Here is a 21,439-nt window from a genome sequence, read left to right as displayed (position 1 = left end):
TTATTCCCTCTGTAATAGAAGCAAATATCCTACAATGAGAGATAACATAAGTAAGAAGAGAATTTATTGTATAGTAATTTTAAAAAATCAAATTTTATTTGATTTTTAACAAATCAAGTAGAATTTGAACACAGAATAGTTGGACCTAGGTATGTATCTAATTTCACAAAGGCATTTAGTATTTCCTTAAATCAGAATCTTAATAATTTAGAGGCAGTATAAATGCAGTGGTCAAGAGGATGGTCTGAATAGTCAAACTGTAGGTTTAAATCTTAGCTTTGCCCCTTACTAACTTAGGCAAGATATTTAACCCCTGTCTGTCTGAGATTCCTTATCTGTAAAATAGAAATAATGGTACCTATATCCTATGGCCCTTAAGAGATTACATGAGTTAATATAAATAAAAGTGCTTAGAGCTTAGAATGGAACCTGGCACATAGTAAGAATAATAGTAACGGTGGGAGGTGGGTGGGAAGAGATCAACCAATGAACTTGTATGCATATATGCATAACGTGTGGACACAGACAGTTGTGGGGTGGTGAGGGCCTGGGGGCGGGACAGGAGTGGGCTGGAAGAGGTTAATGATGGGGAGGGGGAAGGACCTATGTAATATTTTCAACAATAAAGATTTTAAAAATAAATCCTGAAGAAGAAAAAAAAAAAAGAATAATAGTAACAGTAACATTAGCTGTTGTTAGTAGCATTGAGAAGATAAAAGAAAGCACCAAAATACTCGGTGTTTGCCCTAGCCGGTTTGGCTCGATGGATAGAGCATCGGCCTGGGACTGAAGGGTCCCAGGTTCAATTCTGGTCAAGGGCACATGCCAGGGTTGCAGGCTCAATCCCCAGTGGGAGGTGTGCAGGAGGCACCGATCAATGGTTCTCTTCTCTCCCTCTTCCTTCCTCTCTGAAATCAATAAAAAATATATTAAAAAAAATACTCGGTGTTTAATCTTAACTGGTTACTTATTTACCTTTACTTAGCTATCTGGTGATTGACTCAGTGGATCTGTAGTTTTGCATTTGATTAGACAGATAGCAAAGAAACAAAGCCAATTTAGCAGTCTGAGGCCTAATTTGCCTCAGATCTAGATTTGCACTGATCTTTTACAGTTATGTAATGTTTATTGGTATTTCACCAAAGCTGATGACAATCTGACTTTACCCTATGCTGGTGGTATCTTGTTCTTTTTTGCCTGGAAGCTTAAACAGTTTCCATTTGATCCTTAAAATTCAGGACCCCTCCCAGTAGCTACTCCCCTAGAGTCTCTGATGCTGTTTTATTACTTTTAATGGCCATATGCTATTCAATTTTTATGGATGTACTTTAAACCATTTTTCTGGTGTTCCACAGATAGAAATTTAGGTGGTTTTTTTGTTTCATTTTTTTCTATATGCTATTATAAATAATGCTCAATCCTTGCACATAAGTATATATGTGCACTTGCCTAATTATCTCCTTATTGTAGTTTTGTGGTTTTTTTTTTTTTTTAGAATTGCTGGGTCAAAACATAGGCATATTTTTAAAATTTTCAACAGCTTGCCTGATACCCGTCATAAAATTTGAACCAATTTATCCCTTCACAGCAGTGTATGAGAAGATATCCATTTCTTCACCCTCCCTAGTACTAGATGTTTTCAGTTGACTTTGCCTGCCTTGTAGAAAACAAAGGTTGTCCTGATTTTAATTTGTATTTTCTTGCAATGATTTTATAAAATTAAAGAAAAACATGTTTTTTCTCTTAGTACTTTTGTCAACTGAGCATGTTCTTTCCCCACATACATTAAAAAGTAATTAGACTTGGGATCCTGTGAGATCCTGCATCTTAAATCAGGCCTGCCTTCCAGTGTTCATCTTAAGTATTGTGCACCTGTAATATATTTGCAGAATGGAAGTAATATATAAAAACTGTAGCCCTAGTTGGTTTTGCTCAGTGGATGGAACATCAGCCTGGGGACCAAAAGATCCCGGGTTTGATTCTGGTCAAGGGCACCTACCTTGGTTGCAGGCTCCTTCCCTACCTGGGCCCTGGTCGGGGCTCGTGTAGGAGACAACCAGTCGATGTGTTTCTCTCACATCAATGTTTCTCTCTTGCACTCTCTCTGAAAAGATCAATGGAAAAATATTCTTGGGTGAGGATTAACAAACAAACAAAAAAAACCCTCTGCAACAGCATTGAGTTAAGTAAAGGCAGGGATTACAGTAAAAATGTTTTATTGAAGAAAAAAGAAGACCTTGTGAAGAGTTCTTATCAGGGATTTTGCTCTGAAAATAGCCCGTGACATTCTCTTAGCAAAAGGAAGTTAAATTATGTTTTATATAGTTGCAAGTCTATTGTGTCATGAAAAATTACAGTGTTGTATATATATTTTTGGTGGTATGTTATTATACAGATCAGCTCTCCAGACCATTGCTGTCATGGTTCTAGTAGGTATTATTGCCTTTGTGATTGTGTCCTAAGAGGCCCAGAGAATAGAAGCTCTGTACATGTCAAGTAGTAATTAAAGTAATAGTAAAGTAGTAGTAGTCAAAGTAATTTCCATTTTCAAGGAACTGAAATTTTACAATGCTGGTAACATAGAAGCTTGGTAAAAAGTCTATTGAATAAAATTTATCATTGAGTCAAAGGTGTTTTTATCATAGGCACTTTTATTCTCCTTACCTTTTTTGATATACAGAGACAAGTACACAGTTTAATTGTTATACAGTGACATCATGTAACACTTCTTAATTATTGAATACAAATTTTACATGTTGATAAAATTTAACAAAGTCATGGTTAAAACTCAAGAACTATTTTGTATGTGACGTATTTCCTTCAATAGCTATGGTAAACTTGACATAAAATTCTGGTTATGGTGTACATTTTAAAACAATTTTGTGTGCCTTCTTGGAATTAGAAAAATGTGTAAAGTGTGGCTAAAAGGTAGGTAGTTGGGAATTCTAGTTTTCACTTAGAATGGAGAAAGCATTGTTCCCACCCTTATAACAACGACAACAACAAACCCTAGACAGCTGCAAATGTACCATTTTCTTGAATCTAGCAGAGAGCTGAGGTTGCAGGGCCACCACCTGACCCTAAATCTAAGTAAAGAAAGGCAAGCATTAAGGAAAGATGGAATAGAAGCTCTTGTTTACCTGGGACAGACAAAATGAACAGTGCCCACAAGAATTCAGTTGAAAAAAAAAAATTTTTTTTGAGAAAGAAGTACAATTTTAACACAAAATATACATGTTAAAATAACAGCAGAGCTGCCTGACTTGATCCTGTATTTTTTCTTCATGTATTTTTATTTTATTTTGTTAATCCTCACTTGAAGATATTTTTCCATTGGTTTTTAGAAAGAGTGGAAAGGAGGGGGAGACACAGAGAGAATTATCGATGTGAGAAAGACACATCAATTGGTTGCCTCCCACATGGGCCCCAACCAGGTCAGTTGAATTTTTTAATGAACTGCTAAAGGCTTTGTATGGACTAGCAAGACAGTATAGAACCCCTGGAGTCTGAAGACACGTGGGAATTTGCACCCGACTCCACAGACTTTATTTGATGTTTACAAAAAAAGATAAGGGTAGGGTGGGCGTACTGCCTTCATTGGGCAGGTCTGGAGGAGGGAACAGTAAGTAGATGCTTCAGGAAAGATATGAATTCTACCTAAGTTCTTTCCCCTGACTCTCCTATGAGAAGACAAAGTCTTAAAACTGCTGTGGGAGGGCAACAAAAAGAAAACCCTCTACCTACAGGAAAAAAGGGCAAAGCTGTGCTGGGTCCAGAACTTCAGCAGAGGGGAGCAGGGCAGGACACTGAGGAGGCCACTCCCCAGTCACCAGGGAACACAGTGCTTGCCCAAGACCAGGCTTAATGACAGTAACAGAGAACTCCCACCCCCATACCAGGCTAACCGAAATGGCTAGCAGTTAACAATGCAGGAAAGTGCAAGAGCCTGGGGCTAACAGATCTTCTTAGGTGCAGCATAAAGGGAAGACCACAGCTTGAATAGACACAGAAAAACCCTCTAGCAAACGAGCTTCTATGTCTAGAGGAATTTGAAGTTTGTGGTGCATTATGGGTAACAATGGTAGCAACAAATTCCAAACTAAGGTCAGGTCCTGACAATGGAATGACCCCACCTCCACACACTAAAGGCCTAGCAGAAAGGAAGGCGTGTATCTTTCCAGGCACAAAATCTGTTTACCTCAGTCTCAGCTGTCTTACAGAGGATATCCTGCTTTCAAAAAAATTGAGGCATAAAGAGAAACAAGAAAAGCAATGCACTTTTGAGGCCAGGAAATTAACCAAACCATGTTCTTAGGACACAGATACTGGAACTATCAGACATGGAATTTAAAATAACTGATTAGTATGTTAAACCCTCTAGTAGAAGAGGCAGACAACATGTATGACCAGGTAGGATATTTCAGCAGAGAGATAAACATAATCAAATGAAAATTCTATAAATGAAAAGCAAATAATGAGATAATGTCTTCAATAAGCTCATCAGTAAATTTGGCATGACCAAGGAAAGAATCCTAATTTTCGGATAGGCCAGTGGTCAGCAAACTGCGGCTCGCGAGCCACATGCGGCTCTTTGGCCCCTTGAGTGTGGCTCTTCCACAAAATACCACATGCGGGCGTCCCCTCTTCCCCCCCACTGATCTCCCTTTACACTGCTCCCTCCACCCCCATCCCCCTTTCACCTCACTATTTGTGTCCATGGGTTATGCATATAAGTTCTTTGGTTAATTTCTTCCCCCACCCCACCCCCAACACCGCATTGTAACTTTTGACTCCTCAGAAATATAGCTACTAATACCCTACTATTGACTGGAAGCCTTACTGACAAAATAAGCAGTCAGTTAACACATATTTATATGTTATATACTGTATTCTCACAATAAAAAAAGGTAGAGAAAAGAAAATGTTATGAAAAATTTAAGGGGACCCTTTCTAATGCCAGGGGTCTTAATCCAGCATCTAGAAGGGTTCAGGAATCTGGAGAAGGTGCTGCATGTAAATTAATAAAGAGACTAGAAATACAATATAAATTTGTAATCCATGGGGGAGCCAGAGGAAGCTTAGCTGTAGCAGCTAAGTTCTCCCTATCTCTGCACCCAGGGCTCTTTTTATTTCCACATTTGCCCTATAGCAAAGTAGATACATATATCAAAGGTAAGGTTTAGTATACAGTAGGCATTGTCAGTTTTGGGGGAACTGCCTTCAGCTGTTCAGGTGTTTGGCCAGCAGGAGGCAATAACATGTAGATTGAAATGCCCTCAGCTGTCAGGCAACAAGCAATCATTTATATAAATTCAGCTTTTGGGGGAAATGCTTTCCGCCACTCCAGTAGGCAATAATATGTATCTTTCAGCCCTTGTTGAAGGCTCAAGGTCCACCAACCTTTTGATGAACTTCTTGCATTTATGATCTGCTGGAATTAGCCTCCAGCACCTTTCCCTCTCCCCATGTGGGAGTCTGTACTTGTTCTTCAATAAACCTCTACCTTTGCTATACCAAAAAAAAAAAAAAAAAGATATTTTTAATAAGGTTTGTCTGTGAGTTTTTTCAAATAGTCACTGATCTCCAAAAAATTTTTCAATGCATTTATTGAAAGAAGTCTGTGTATAGCCCTGGATGGCTTAGCTTAATGGTTAGAGCATCAACCCATGGACTGAAGGGTCTCAGGTTTGATTGCTGGTCAAGGCCCAATACCCAGTCATACCTTGGTTGCAGGCTCAATCCTCGGCCTCTGTCTGTGTGCATGTGGGAGGCAACCAATCGATGTGTGTCTTGCATCGATATCTCTCTTTCTATCTTTCCTTTCCCCCACTCCCCCCTCCTGCCCTTCCACCCTCTCTAAAGAAAATCAATGTGAAAAAAATATCATCAGGTGAGGATTTAAAAAAAAATCTGCATATAAATGGACCTGTGCAGTTCCAACCCGAGTTGTTCAAGGGTCAGCTGTGATCTGTATAGCTCCTCACTCCATGTAAAACGTTCCCATTGTCCCTTTGTGTTTCTTTTTACCAATAGGCGAGAAAATGGAGTACTGAGCTCAGGGGAGATGAGCAGGAATTTGAACTATTTCAGTGCTGAGAACTGATTTGTGTAATAAAAGGAGACTGTGGACTGCTGTTCCTCCCCAGGAAAGCAGGGAGGCCTTTCACACATGGCCCTTCATTTACAGACTAAAAATAGAACATATCTGTTCTGTAAGGATACAGTTCTGTTCTCAGGCCCTTCTGCTGCTCAATGTCCAGCATTTGAATGTTTCACTTCCTTTGTGTTTATAATGAAATTGCAGATGTGCTAATATAGATCAGGGGAGATAACATTGAAGCTTGGATTTCCATCACTGAGATGCTGTAGCTTGTAAACATCTATTGTAAAATATCTACTGTCTTGTTGGCACAGAGTTTCAGAAACTGTGGAGGAGTGTGACTGTGGATTCAATGGATGAGGAGAAAATTGAAGAATATCTGAAGCGACAGGGTATTTCTTCCATGCAAGAATCCGGACCAAAGAAAGTGGTATGTAACCGCTGGAAAAAAATGTAGTCCTCTGTTCTATGAACTGTTAGCCTGCTTTCTCTTCTCCGAAGAGCAGGTAGTCAGTTCTCCCTTTCAGTTTTTTCTGTGTCCTGATCCATTGAGCTTGGTCAGTTGCAAACCAGATCACATGTGGTTTATGGAGGGCCAGCAGATCTCTGCCCTCAACTGCTGCTCCCCAGGCGTGTGCGACTTTTCCCCATCCGACCGCCCTATCCTAGTAGTGTCTGCTCTTAAGCTCCAGCCGTACCAAACTTTTCCTAGTGCTCACATGTCCTGATCGTGGCCTTTTAAGACTCTAGCCGTCTACCCTACCCCAGGCCCCTGCTCCAGGGAGCCCCGTCGTGTTGGTGCCTGGCGCTCCCTCAGTCCTGATCACGTTGAATTGTCCTTGTTACCTTCCAGATCCCTCTGAACCAGGTAATACTGTCCTTGTAGCCTAAATTCTGCTCTGAGGAAGGGTTTATAATGGGATGAAGACTTGTGAAATGGTCTATACTGGCTAATAAATAACTGTGCTAGTCCAAGGACAAAGCCTAAATGAGAACTAGTTCACACTTTAGACTCCAGCTGCAGCACCTCGCTCCCTCTTTTTCTGTCCACCACCAGGCTGTGTAACTTGCCGCCTTTCTGACTTTTTGTGTGTGTGTGTGTGTTTCGGTGAATTTTTAGGGCTCCTTAAAAAGGAAGATTTATTGCCAGTGATCTCCGTAAATTAGTGTACTTCCATTGTTTTGGTTTCAGGTATACTGAAAAGAATAGAGAATAATAATAACAAATCTTCATGTGCTCATCTACTTCCTAATTTTGCCATATGTCTGTTTTGCCCTATTTATGTTGGATCATATATATGTGTGTATACACACACACACACACACACACACACACACACACTAGTGACCCGGTGCACGAAATTTGTGCACATTAAAAGGGGATTAATTAGAGGAAATAATTTAATATTGCTATTTGCCCTTTCTCTATAATAGAAGTGTCCGAGATGAAAGAAAATTAGTAAAATGTATATGAAAACCTTCCTCCTGTCAGAGTCTGGGGCGCACCACGGGACCCAGAGTCAAGTCCCCGCCCACCCACATGCACCTCCAAATCGCATGAGACCCAGACCCGGCCGCCCCCCCCCCCCCCCCCCCCCCGCATTGGGCTAGATCCAGACTTGGCCAGTCCCACCCTTGTCAAGCCCTGCTGGGCAGGGGGCATAGCCTCAGGTCCCCTGGCCTGGTGCCAGGACGGGGGGCGTGGCTTGAGGTCCTCTGTCAAGCCCCGCCAGGTGGGGGACACGGACTGAGATCCCCTGTCAAGCCCCGCTGGGTAGGGGGCATGGCCTGAGGTCCCTGTCAAGCCCCGCCAGGCGTGGGGGCACAGCCTCAGGTCCCTAGGCCCAGCACCGGGAGGGGGCGCAGCCTCAGTTCCCCTGTCAAGCCCCGCTGGGTGGGGGTGTGGCCTGAGTTCCCCCAACCCAGCACTGGGGGTGCACCTTGAGGTCCCCCGTCAAGCTCTGCTGGGTGGGGGGCACTGTCTGAGGTCCCCTGTCAAGCCCAGCCAGGCAGGGGGTCGCAGCCTCAGGTCCCCTGGCCCAGTGCTGGGGCGCGGCCTGAGGTCCCCTGTCAAGCCCCGCTGGGTGGGGGGCGCGGCCTGAGGTCTCTTGGCCTGGTGCCGGGGTGGGGGCTGGGGTCTGAAGTCCCCTGTCAAGGCCCACCTGGTGGGGGGCATGGCTTGAGGTCCTGTGGCCTGGCGCTGGGGCAGGGGGAGCAGCCTGAGGTCCCCTAGCCCAGCACCAGGACGGAAGCGCACCTTGAGGTCCCCTGTCAAGCCCTGCCGGGTGAGGGGCACAGCCTCAGGTCCCCTGCCAAGCCCTGCCATGTGGGGGACATGGCCTGAGGTCCCCTGTCAAGCCCCACGGGGGCAGAGGAGGGCGTAGCCTCAGGTCCCTGCTGATTGCTTGTTAAGGCTCCTTATGGGAACTTGGCCTCAGCTGTGGGTGCAGCCATCTTTGAGATGGAGTGATGGTCAATTAGCATATTCCCTCTTTATTAGATAGGATTTTTTTTTTTTTTTAGAGAGAGAGAGGAAGTCGGGGGAGAGAGGCATCGATGTGGGAGTGCAACATCGATTGGTTTCCTCCTGCTTGCCCCCTAGCGGGGATCAAGCCTGTAACCCAGGCACATGCCCTTGACCAGAAATCGAACCAGCAGCCTCCTGGTTCGATACGAAGCCTACTGAGCAAGGGCAGAAGTATGTATTTTTAAACCAGTTAATAGTGATGAAAAACAAAGCTCTACTGCCTCTCTTTTTATTTACTTAGTGCCTAGAATAGTTCTGAGAAGTTGTGCCAACCCATTTATTCTAGGTGAGGTATATGCATCATAATAGAAAGCATAGTTTCTTGTTTGTGGTTGGGAGTGTGCTATGGATTGATGTGCATGAGGTTTGGTTACAAAGCAGAAGAACAGGCCAAATACCCCGAATCTCTTGCTGCTGGTTTCTGAGCATCCTGAGTAAATCCTTATGCTTTACCCCTCTGAGAGCTGTTGTTTCTGTTTTTACCTTTTCCTGTAGGCCCCTATCCAGAGAAGGAAAAAGCCTGCTTCACAGAAAAAGCGACGATTTAAGACTCATAACGAACACATGGCTGGAGTGCTGAAGGACTACTCTGACATTGCTCCTGGCAAATAGTGCACAGTTTTGTAGGTGAGCAAAGAGTTACAAATACAAAGTCAAGATCTTTCTTGATGATACTGGGATCTGAAGACTGTCTTCCCATTCTACTTCTTAGGACTGAGGAGAGGAGCAGTTCCGTTTACAGAACAAGTGCAAATTACCAGACTCAAAGCTTATTCTAACTGAATAGGCTGATGAGAAATGTGATGTTCCCTGTTAACTTCTCTTACTTCTTGGGGAGAGGCATGCAGGTGTCTTTGCTGTTTATCTCTTCTTCTAAGTGGTTCTTGGTTCCATTTTCCCTTTTATTCCTTTAGCACAAGTTTGCAGATAGTCTTGAATGCAATATTTGTTTATTCCAAAGTAACATATTTATAATAAAATCATTGCAGAAGGAATTGCAGAAGTTAGTGAATTAAGTTGTTTCTTTTCATTCTTGGCAATGGCAGTTGGCAGCTCCGGTCTTTAACTCCCACAGGGGGCGTGTTTGGGACGTTGTTGGAGACTGGGACCTGTGCTGCGTTGCTGAACATACGGAGTTCATAGTTGGAACTCAAAGCGTGCCTTTTGTTAGCCAGTGAAGCAGTAAAGGTACACTACATGTGATTTGTAATGTTTTCTTTTAAAAGGATAATCAGAATTTAGCCTCTTGGATTTTGTCTCACGCCATCAAGGATGGATAGAGTTGTCTTGCCAACCTGAATGTCAGCTTTACAGCCCAACTCTCGGGGCTTGACAGTGAGGTTCCTCTGGTGGAGAGTTTATCTCCTCATCACTGGGCAAGCTCTTGAGAGCTATTATCAAATACATGGGCTCTTAAGAGTCATGATGCTTTACGGGAAATCTCTATAATCATTCCAGCCTTCTGTAGTAAACTACCCATTTTACTTAACTGTACTTGTGATACGGTCTGCGGTTGACCATTACAGTCCTCACATCACAAATTAGAATTGTAGTGGATTATAAAAATAAGATTCAGTGTTCTCAAAAAGGGTGCCATGGTATCCTAAAGCAGTAAGTACTTTGTGTAGATGACAAGGAGTCCTTTTGCGGCTTTAGTTCTTTTTATCCCTTCTGTTTACTTCTTACCTGAATCTACAGAGTCATTGTTCACCTCTTTTTTAAAAAAAAATATATTTTTTTATTGATTTCAAACAGGAAGGGAGAGAGAGAGACAGAAAGAAACATCAATGATGAGAGAGAATCATCGATCGGCCGCCTCCTGTATGCCCCCCACTGGGGGGAATCGAGCCCACAACCTGGGCGTTTGCCCCCAGCCAGAAATGAACCTGGGACCCTTTAGTCTGCAGGCCGACACTCTATCCACTGGGCCAAACTGGCCAGGCTACTCTTTCTTACATCCAAGCCCCAAAACATGGCATGAGAATATGTAAAACTGAGGCTCCCCAGAACATGGGAAACTTGCTGGTCTAGCTTTATATCAGAGGTGTTTTGGCAAGTAAGGTGGAGCTTTAATGTCTGAAGGTATAAAACTAGTAAAAAAATTTTCTGTAAAAATCTGGAGCTAGCTTATCTCCAAGTATGCCTACTTTTCGTGGTCTCTACACATCATCCTTTTGTTTTTCCAGTCTTATTGAGATATAATTGACCTACAGCTCTGTACAAGTTTAAGGTGTAAAGCATAATGGTTTTACATATATCATGAAATTGTTATTACAGTAAGTCTAGTTAACATCCATCATCCCATTATAGATACCAAAAATGGTTTTGTTTGTGATGAGAAATCTTAGGATTTACTCTCTTTTTAAAAAATACATATATTTTTATTGATTTTAGAGAGGAAAGGGAGAGGGAGAGACAGAAACATCAATGATGAGAGAGAATCATTGATCGGCTGCCTCCTGCACGCCCCCGCACTGGGGACCGAGCCTGCAACCGAGATATGCACCCTTGACTGGAATCGAACCTGGGACCCTCCGGTCTACAGGCCAAGACTCTATCCACTGAGCCAAACCAGCCAGGGCAGGATTTACTCTCTTAAAGTTCATATAACAAACAGCAGTGTTAACTGTAGTCATCATGTTGTACATTATTATATCCCTTGTACTTATAACTGAAAATTTGTACCTTTTAACTATCCCTCTCTAGTTTTCCCTCCCCGATCTCTCACCTCTGGTAACCACATCTGATCTCTTTTTGATGAGTTTGGATTTTATTTTAGATTCCACATGTAAGTGAGATCGTACAGTACTTGTCTTTTTCTGCCTGATTTATTTCACTTAGTATACTGCCTTCGAGGTCCATCCACGTTGTTGCAAATAGCAGGATTTCCTACTTTCTTATGGCTGAAAAATATTCCACTGTGTATATATACACATCATCATCTTTATACATTCATCTGTCGATGGACACTTAGGTGTTTTCATGTCTTGGCTGTTGTAAATAATGCTGCTCTGTACATGGGGATGCAGATATCTATTCGATATAATGTTTTTATTTCCTTCAGAAATATTCCCAGAAGTGGAATTGTTGGATCATACGGGGTGTGTGTGTGTGTGTGTGTGTGTGTGTGTGTGTGTTGTTTGTTTTTTATTCTAGAGAGACAGGAAGGGAGAGAGAGAAACATCAATTGGTCACCTCCCACACGTGCCCCAACCCGAAGATAAAACCTGCAACCCTGGTATGTGCCCAGAATTGGAAATCTAACCTGAGACCTTTCTGGTGCATAAGATGATGCTCCAACTGACTGAGCCACTCAGCAAAGGAGTAGGGTGATTCTACTTTTAATTTTTTGAGGAAACTCATTAGGTTTCCATAGTGGCTGTACCAGTTGACAGTTTGACCAACTGTACGCTGGGGTTCCCTTCTCTCCACATCTTTGCCACCTTTTGTTTTCTCTTGATTTTTTTGATGCCAATCATTCCAACAGGCTTGAGGGGATATCTCATTGTAGTTTTGATTTGCATTTCCCTAATGATTAGTGATGTTTGAGCATCTTTTCATATACCTGTTGGCCATATTTATCTTTGGAGATATGTTTATTCAGGTCCTTTGTCCATACAGCAGTGTTATTTTTTTGCTATTGATTTGTATGAGTTACTTACATATTTTGGATATAAACCCCTTATCAGATACATGGCTTGAAATATTTTTTCCTGTTCCATAGGTTGTCTTTTCATTTTGTTAATTTTTTTTTCTGGGCAGAAACTTTTTGTTTGATGTAGTTCCACTTGTCTAATTTTTATTTTGTTGCTTGTGCTTTCTTTGGGTGTCATCTAAAATGTCATTGTCAAGACTCATGTCAAGTACCTTTTAAAAAAATGTTTTTATTTAATTCAGAAAGAGGAAGGAAGAGAGAGAAACATCAATGAGAGAGAAACATTGATTGGCTCCTATGGTTTATTCTAGGAGCTTTAAGATTTCTGTTCTTATTACATGATGGTGGCTTTATAATTTAGCTTGAAATCAGGAAGTGTGATGCCTTCTGCTTTATTCTTCTTAGGATTGCTTTGGCTACTTGGGCACATTTGTGTTTTATATAAATTTTAGGATTGTTTTTATACTTCTGTAGAAAATACCACTGGAATTTTGATAGGAATTGCATTAAATCTATAAATGGCTTTGGATAGTCTGGACATTCTAATAATGTTATTCTTTCAATCCATGAACATAGGATATCTTTCCATTTATTTGTGTCTTCAATTTCTTTTATCAATGTTATGTAATTTTCAGTGTGGAGATCTTTAACCTCCTTGGTTAAATTTATTTCTAAGTATTTCATATTGTTTTCCATACTATTGTAAATGGGATTATTTTCTTTATTTCTTTTTAGATAAGTTATTGTTAGTGTATAATAATGTTATTGATTTTGTATGTTAATTTGGTATGCTGTAACTTTATTGATTTTTTAAATTAGATTTAATAGTTTCTTTGGTGGTTTCTTTAGAATTTTCTGTATATAAAATCATGTCATCTTCAAGTAGAAACCATTTTACTTCTTCCTTTTCTTTGTTCTGGTGCTTTTTATTTCTTTTTTTTCTCACCTGATTGTTTTGGCTAGGAATTTCTCTTCTGTGTTGAGTAAGTGGTGAGAGTGGGCACTCTTAGAATAAAAGCTTTTGTTGTTTCTTCATTGAGTGTGATGTTAGCACTAGGCTTGTCATGTATGGCCTTTAATATGTTGAGGTATGTTCCCGTTTTATTAAGAGTTTTTGTCATGAACAGATACTGAGTTCTGTCAAATGCTTCTTCTGTGTCTTTTGAAATAATCATTGGATGTTTTCCTGCCATTTTATTAATGTGATTGATTTGCATACATTAAACCATTCTTGCATCCAGATATAAATTCCACTTGCTCATAATAAATAATCTTCTTAATATGCTGCTGAATTTAGTTTCCTAGTACTTTATTGAGAATTTTTGAATCTGTATTCATGAGGGATAGTGGTGTGTAATTTTCTTTTCTGAAAATGTTCTTCTTTGTCTTTGGTATTGGACTAATACTGGCCTTGTAAAATGAGTTTGGGTGTGTTCCCTTCTCTTCGATTTTTTTGGAAGAATATGAGAAAATTGGCATTAATTCTTTAAACGTTTGGTAAAATTCACCTGGGGAGCTACCTGGTCCTGAGCTATACTTTATTGGGAGATTTTTGATTACTGAGTCATTCTCCTTACTAGTAATTGGTCTGTTCAGATTTTCTATTTCTTCCTGATGTCATTCTTGGTAGTATGTTTCTAAGAATTTTTTCATTTTTTTTCTAGTTTGTTAGAGTATGATTATAGTATAGTAGCCTCACATGATTCTTCATATTTTTGTGGTATAAGTTGTCTCCTTTTTTATATATAATTTTGTTGATTTGGGTCCTCTCTTTTTTTCAAAGAAAACCAACTCTTACTCTTTCCTATTGTTTTCCTATTCCCTATTTTATTAATTATCTAACCTTCATTTATCTTTCCTTCTGTTAAATTTGTGATCTGTTTGTTCTTTTTCTAGTTTCTTAAGGCATAGAGTTAAGTTGTTTATTTGAGATCTTATTTCTTAATGTAATGTTTTTATTGCTGTGAATTTCCTCTTAGAACTGCTTTTGCTGCCTCCCATAAGCTTTGATATATTGTGTTTCCATTTTCATTTATCTCAAGATACTTTGTTTCTCCTTTAATTTCTTCTTTGATCCATTGGTTATTCAAGAGAGTCTTGTTTAATTTCCATTTATTTGTGAATTTTCCAGTTTTTCTTCTATTATTGATTTCCATTTTTATACCATTGTGGTCACAGAAGATACTTTATATGATTTCAGTCTTCTTCTTGATTTTGCTAAGGCTTGTTTTGTGGCCTAACATATGGCTTATTCTAGAAAATGTTCCATGTGTACTTGGTAAGAATGTGTATTCTGCTGTTATCTGCTAGAATGTTCTATATATATGTCTGTTAGTCAATTTGCCCTATGGTGTTGTTGATATCCACTGTTTCCTTATTGATTCTCTGTCTGGATGATCTAGCCATTATTGAGAGTGGGGTATTAAAGTTCTCAACTATTATTGTACTGCTGTTTTTTTTATCTTTTTAGTTCTGTTAATTTTTTATTTATATACTTGGGTGCTCTGATGTTGGATGCATAAATGTTTACAATTGTCATATTTTCTTGATTGATCCCTTTATCATTATATAATGTTCTTCTTTGTCTCTTTTTACCATTTTTAGTTTAAAGTTTATTTTGTCTGATGTAAGTGTAGCTGTGCCTGCTTTCTTTTGATAACCATTTGCTTAAAGTATCTGTTTCCATTCCTTCACTCTCAGTCTATATGTGTTGTTAAGGCTTAATGAGTCTCTTGTAGGCATTTTGGATCTTGTTTGCTTATTCATTCAGCCATTCTTTGTATTTTGGTTGGATAACTTAATCCATTTACATTTATTGATAGGTAAGGGCTTACTGGCTTTCGTGGTTTTCTGGCTGTTTTGTAGATGCATTGTTCCTGTTTCATATCCTATGGTCCTTTTTGTGTTTTGATACCTTTTGGTATCAGTATGCTTTGACTGTATGTTCTTTTGTGTAATTACTACAGGTTTTTCCCTAATGTTACCATGAGGCTTACATAAAATATCTTAAATGGGTAATGCTTCCAGTTAGTTTCCTTTCCTGGTGCAGTGGGAGAACCAACTCCAAAGCTGATAAGGCTCTTTATGATCTTGACTCAAGCTTTATGATGTGCCTCAAGTTCTCTGGCCAAATAGGGACACTAGATTTTCACTGCAGACTTAACAGCTTTGCCTGCCAGACTCTCTGTTTGAGCATTGTGGGCTATGCAACTTTATAGGTGTTCTGGCCAGGTTTTCACTCAGCAATGATGGCATGGGAAGTTTCCAGGTTGCCTTGATCAGGACTTCTGGTTGGGAGCGGGCAGGAGCAACACTCAGCAGTGGGTGGGTCCATGACTTAACTGCCTTGCCTGGGCAGAGCTGGGAACCCTACATATGAGGCACTAGCTTTGCAGGTGATCAGCTCTGCTTGCCTCTGATCTGCTCCAGCGTTGCTGGATTACACAGCTTCTAAGTGTTGTTGCCAGTCTTTCTGTTGACTCAGCCCCCCTGCCTGGGCAAGGGCAGACCAGGCTCCATGGCTCGCAAACCTCTTAGTTTGAGGACCAAATCAGGCAGACCTGCACCTGCTCATGTCCCTGGTTGGACTGTGACATCTACTTGTTCTACAGATGAACAAATATGCTGGTTGGGATTATTACAGTCATGAGCTGCTTAACAACAGGGATACTTTCTGAGAAGTGTATTGTTAGGTAGTTTCATTGTTGTGGAAACATAACAGTGTACTTACACAAAGGTAGGTGGCATAGCCTACTACTGTAATTGTATGGGCTACTCACTTGTACCACTGGTAATGCATTAGACTTGTTTACACAAGCATTGCCACAAACCCGAGTCATGCATTGCACTACATTATGATGGCTGTAATGTCACTAGGCAATAGAAAATTTTCAACTCCATTATAATCTTATGAGACCACTATCTATATGTGGTCTGTTGTTGACCAAAATGTCATTATGCTATGCATGATTATTACTTGGGCACTGCAGGTAGGAATTCAGTCTGCCAAGAACTCAGTGCTGGTTGTTGCAACCCTTCTCCCCTTCTCTGCCACAATCAGATTCCCAGTGGTTAAATTTCCCTGCAGTCCTGAGGGGTGAGGTAGAAGGGGGGCTCCTAAGAAGTGACTCAACGCTGGGGCAGGTGGATGTCCATCCTGGCGCTCTTTCCTCTGGAGGAACTGGAGGCTTAGGGGAGACCTCGGCGTGGTGCTGCTGTGGTCTGGATGATGCGGTCAGTGCGTACCTGCTCCTCGTACCTTCTGATGTAGTCTGTCTTGGTCTCCGTGGTGCAGGGGAGTGCTTCAGCATCACCCTGTGTTCTAAAACTCTCTCAGTGGTGTCTCCTCCATAAATAGTTGTTAGTTATTCTTATGAGGGGGAACAAGTCAGGAACAAACTATGTTGTCATATTGGGGCATCACCTGTCACCATCTGTTTTGTTGATTATGTCTGGAAATGCATTTTGGATATCTCAGACGCTGTCTTATTTTGCAAGGAGACAGACATCAAGGCCTCCATCACAGGTTTTAAGATAAGATGCTTTCCTGCCAGTTGTGTGTTACCAGTGGTTTCCAGCTAGGCCTGTGCTCATCAGTACTTTGTGTGCTTGCCTTAGAGTTGATTTCAGTTATTTGTCCAAAATCATTTCAGAAATGAGGAAACTGAGATTTAGAGAAATAAAACTTCTTACTAAATTGTCACACTTATAAATTCTGTAGCTTTACCTCATTCACTTGCACTTTCTTGTGGTAAGCTTTGATGTCCTTTGTCTCCTACATGGAGTGGAAATGCCTCCATATGCCCCATGTTGAGGTACTGGGATTGGGTCGTCTGGTCACGTGGGGAGGAGTATAGTCTTTGTAGGAAATTGTGATAGCCCGGTTGTGTTTGAAGGTTGTAGTAACAAGAAAGAAGTCTTTTACCAGTTCTTGTCTAAAAACATATCCACCAGAAATTTGAGCTAAAGTTGCAGTCATGTTCTTGTCTCTGCCCCTTTCTGCTGGACCTGCTGGCCATTTAGAAATAAGTGGAAGCAGGCATGGCTGGTGCATTCACAGGTTAGTCTGTGTGTATTTTGATCTATAATTCATCATAGTCATTTGAGGCTTTTAAAAGGGGATAGCTATAGTTGAGCCTAGACCAAGTATAAAAGATGAACTTTGGCGACTGCTGTTACATCCTGTAAGTGTGGCCAGATGATGGTGGGACTTTGGGGACAGGAGCACCCGATACCTATGGCGTAGAGGATTAGCAAGGAGGCAGTGCAGGGCCACCCGCTGCTTGCATTCCAGGTTCATAGGGAGGCCCTGCTGCTGTGCAGCCCTGGATTGCTTCTGTGAGCTGTTGCACACCACTGGCAGAAGAATGCTCTGAGTGTGGTACTTGGGCATTTGGATTTATAAATTCCCCAACTGTTATCAGCTGACGGTTTTCTGTGTGTGTGTGTGTGTGTGTGTGTGTGTGTGTGTGTGTGTGTGTGTGTAGGGAACATACTTTGGAAACAGGTAGACTAGACCCTGGCATTGTGCTTTTGACCTTCCTTCTGGCCATAGTTAAAATAAGAAAAGCACATTTTCCTTTATAAAAGGATTTCCATTAGAAATAAATCGGCTGGTGCCCTCCAGCAGAGTGGCAAGGCCGCCGTCATAGGCCCCTTTGGACAGGCCCGTAGAACTGGTCCAGCTCAGCTCCCCTGGTTTGGTGGCAAGCCAGCACATTCCTGTGACTTAAACCATGTGGTTTCAAGACCCTGTGAGAACCCAGTGAATTTCAGCCACCCAGAATTTTTCAGGGATCATGCTTCAAAGGACATTCAATCTAAACTTACCTTAAAATCTAAAATAAGTGAAAACAGAAAGGTACTAACAGGAGAGAACTGCGTAACCGTAGCCTGAATTAGGCAGGACCTGCTCCACAAACACCCAGGAGCAGGTTTATCTTGCACTTGACTATTCTAACAATTTGAACTTTCTTGCTGAGCCCCTCCCTTCACCCAAGCCCTGCATTCTAGTTTTAGGGGGAAAGTGCTCTTTTGAACAGGTAAATTTTACTTTGAGCATCATTTCTCATTCAATTTAGGGAGGTCTTTTTGCTCTGAAGACAAGTTTGGGTTGAATTTAAGCCTCTGGCCTAAGTTTCTGACTTAATTGTGTTAATTGGCATGGTCAGGGTTTCACTTGAATTTTAAGCGAGAGATGTGTGTGAGCAGTGGTGTGTGAGCAGTGGTGTGTGGAAGGCTTCACTGTTGTCCTACTTATTATGAGCATAGTGTGTTATGGTTTGTAGGAAAGGGCTTTCCCCCTCACTTATAAAGCAGGAATCAGTGTGGTGGGTACCCTGGAAGTACTGGTGAAATAGAACTTGCCGGTTTACTGGAGAGCTGTGAAGAGAGGGTAAAACGAGAAAGAATGTTCATGACATATTGGCATCTTTGGGTTGTGGGATTGTTAGAGAGCAAGGCCAGTTTAGGGAAGGGTTAATACTATTTAGTTTCATCTAGGAGGGCCTGTAGCAGAAGCAGACAAGAGCTTCACTGTGGCAGTTTAAAAATTTCCCAGTTTGGGGCCTTATTCAATTAGCTGATTTCATATGGTTTTCAGTATTCACAGTCCTTAGTTTTAGTGTAGGTGTTTTGAATACCAGTATTTCAGGTTACACCTCACTAGTGACAGATATTCTCCTGCCTTCCAAGAATCCTATCTAATAAAGAGGGAATATGCTAATTGACCTTCACACCATCACAAAGATGACGGCGCCTACAGCCAATAAGGAGGGAATATGCTAAATGACTGCCACACCCTCAAAGATGGTGGCGCCCAGTCCCCTCAGCCCCACCGCGCGCCTGCCTCTGGAGTCCCCCAGTCCCCTCAGCCCCCCCAGGGCTGGCCCAAGGCGCAGGCAAGCCTCGGCTGTCGGCTGCCTAGCCGCCCAGGGCCGGCCTGAGGTGCAGGCAAGCCTCAGATGGCAGCTGCCCAGCCGCCCAGGGCCACCCGAGGCTCAGGTAACCAGAGCCGGCTGAGGCTTGCGCTGCCGGCAGTGGCAGCAGCAGAGGTGTGATGGGGCATCGCCTTCCCCTGATCACTGGGTCGCCTCCCGCCCCTGAGGGCTCCCGGACTGTGAGAGGGGGCAGGCCGGGCTGAAGGACCACCCCCTCCAGTGTATGAATTTCCATGCACCGGGCCTCTAGTGGTATATAATTGTTTGTCATGGGATAGAGTGGATTAAGAGTTGAAGAGTAAGACCAGTCATGCACCAACACTCTTAAAACTGGGTGAGGATGCTCCGTTCACTAGCAGCTGGACATCTTAGTGATGTGGCAGGCCGTAGGGAATGTGCACATATTCCTAGCACTAAGCACGCTTGTTCAAAGCTCCTAGAAATGCCGGGTTGATTCCTCTTTCACCCTGACAGACACCAAGAATCCTTGTGTATTGAGATAAAGAACTCGAGGATATTAGCCAGCCTGCTTCATACTCAGGAATGTTCCTTATGCCACACAACTCAGGACCCAAAGATGCCGTGGGGTGCTGGGGTTCGGGGAACCTCAGAGATGAGAGCAGTGAGACTTACACATTGGTCCCATAGAAGGTCCAGCACAGTGGTCGGCAAACTGTGGCTTGCGAGCCACATGCAGCTCTTTGGCCCCTTGAGTGTGGCTCTTCCACAAAATACCATGGCCTGGGCGAGTCTATTTTGAAGAAGTGGCGTTAGAAAAAGTTTAAGTCTAAAAAATTTGGCTCTCAAAAGAAATTTCAATCATTGTACTGTTGATATTTGGCTCTGTTGACTAATGAGTTTGCCAACCACTGGTCCAGCATATGTATAAACATTGGGTCTAGTGAGTTTGAAGCTTAGATACGATTAAGTGGAGTTGACTTTCATTTTCTAACTTCTTTTAATCTGTAATTTTGTTAGAGATAGAAGACATAGCATAGCATTTAATGTTAGATGTCAGTTTAGTCTTATGTTCACAAGGGCAGGTCTTCACCTCCCAGTAGAGGGTTTGCTTGGTAATGAAAGAAAAAAAATTGGCTTAGTTCCCATTTTTGTGGTGCCTACAAACTGGGACAGTATAATGTAAGCAAGAGGGAACAAACAGACCTGATTTTTCATATCCCAGGTTCCCAATTCTAGACACTCTTCATTCCTGCCTGTAGTGACAGAAAAGGCAGTTTTCAGACTGTAAATGAAGCTGGTACCCAGCTGAGCAGTCAGTGGGAACATACCAAGTTCATAAGCACCAGGTAGGCTTGCCCCTTGCACATAACTGATGACCATCAGTGTGGTGATGCCTGGAGCACCCATTCATCCATCCCAAATGCCTTGTTCAGGCAGTGGCTGGATGAGGGTGGCCCAAGGTAGACAGGAGAGGCAGTAAATCTTCAGGGGGTGAAGACCTTAATTCCTAGGCTGACCTGCTAACCTCTGGTGCCTCTGAGTCGGAAGTCACAGATGGGCTGAAGCCAGAGCCGCATGATCAAGCCTGTCCTGGAGCCACTGGCATGGCCTCTGCCGCCTGGGGAGAGCGGAGTTGGTTTTCTACTGCTACGCCTGGGCTCCAGCGTATTGGAAGGCTGCGATGGGGACCTGCTTTTGGTGATGGGCTCCTCTGCAAAAGGGATGTGAGATGCAAACTACCAGACCAATAATGTCAGTGCCCAACAAGACTTGCAGTTACTAGTTGGAACTGAGCACTGTGGTTTCCCCTCTTCTGGGGGAAGAGGGGTTGGTGGGAGTGTATAGAAGAAATGCTTTTATCATCTTGGCTATCAATGCTTGGTTATCAATTGTATTTTAAGTTAGCAGGCACCATAAATGACTACAGATTTCAGATAATCTGAGGCTATTTCGTAGGCTGAGGTGGATGTGGAGTCAATAAAAGGCATCAATAAAGAGGTTGTGCACTTATCAGGAGCGCCTCCAGCAGGTCAGGAAGGGCCATGGCCTAAGGCATCTGTGTCGCTCACCACATGGCCACAATAGGGCCTCTGTGGTGGTTATTGTCTGGCTCTCCCAGCCCTGTTTTCTCTTTGGTCTCTCTGCCCTGGCTCTGTGGAGATCTTAGAAGGCGTAAAGAAATTTGCCTGCCGGTCCCTGACTGCAGTGTGGTTTGCTCTTGGTTAAATTTGTAAAAAGAAATTTGCCAAGCAAGGTTG

General features: G+C 42.2%; 1 protein-coding gene across 3 annotated transcripts in view; it reads left to right on the top strand.

The window, feature by feature from the left end:
- Positions 1–9,862, top strand: part of GTF2E2 (general transcription factor IIE subunit 2) — a 54,073-nt gene extending 44,211 nt beyond the window's left edge. Inside the window, exons 7-9 of one of the 3 annotated variants that reach the window (XM_080661023.1) lie at positions 6,415–6,530; positions 9,123–9,254; positions 9,703–9,862. In XM_080661023.1, the coding sequence (XP_080517149.1) occupies positions 6,415–6,530; positions 9,123–9,239 (233 nt within the window). In that variant the 3' untranslated portion in view covers positions 9,240–9,254; positions 9,703–9,862. Of the gene's footprint in view, positions 1–6,414; positions 6,531–9,122; positions 9,638–9,702 lie in introns of those variants that run through there. The other 2 variants (XM_080661022.1, XM_080661021.1) reach the window with 2 other exon arrangements.
- The last annotated feature ends 11,577 nt before the right edge of the window (positions 9,863–21,439 follow it).

This window comes from Plecotus auritus, assembly GCF_963455305.1.
Source record: "Plecotus auritus genome assembly, chromosome: 3".
In the NCBI taxonomy this organism is placed as follows: Eukaryota; Metazoa; Chordata; class Mammalia; order Chiroptera; family Vespertilionidae; genus Plecotus; species Plecotus auritus.
The sequence above is the reverse complement of the archived record's forward strand: the minus strand, read 5'-3'. Positions and strand labels throughout refer to the sequence as shown.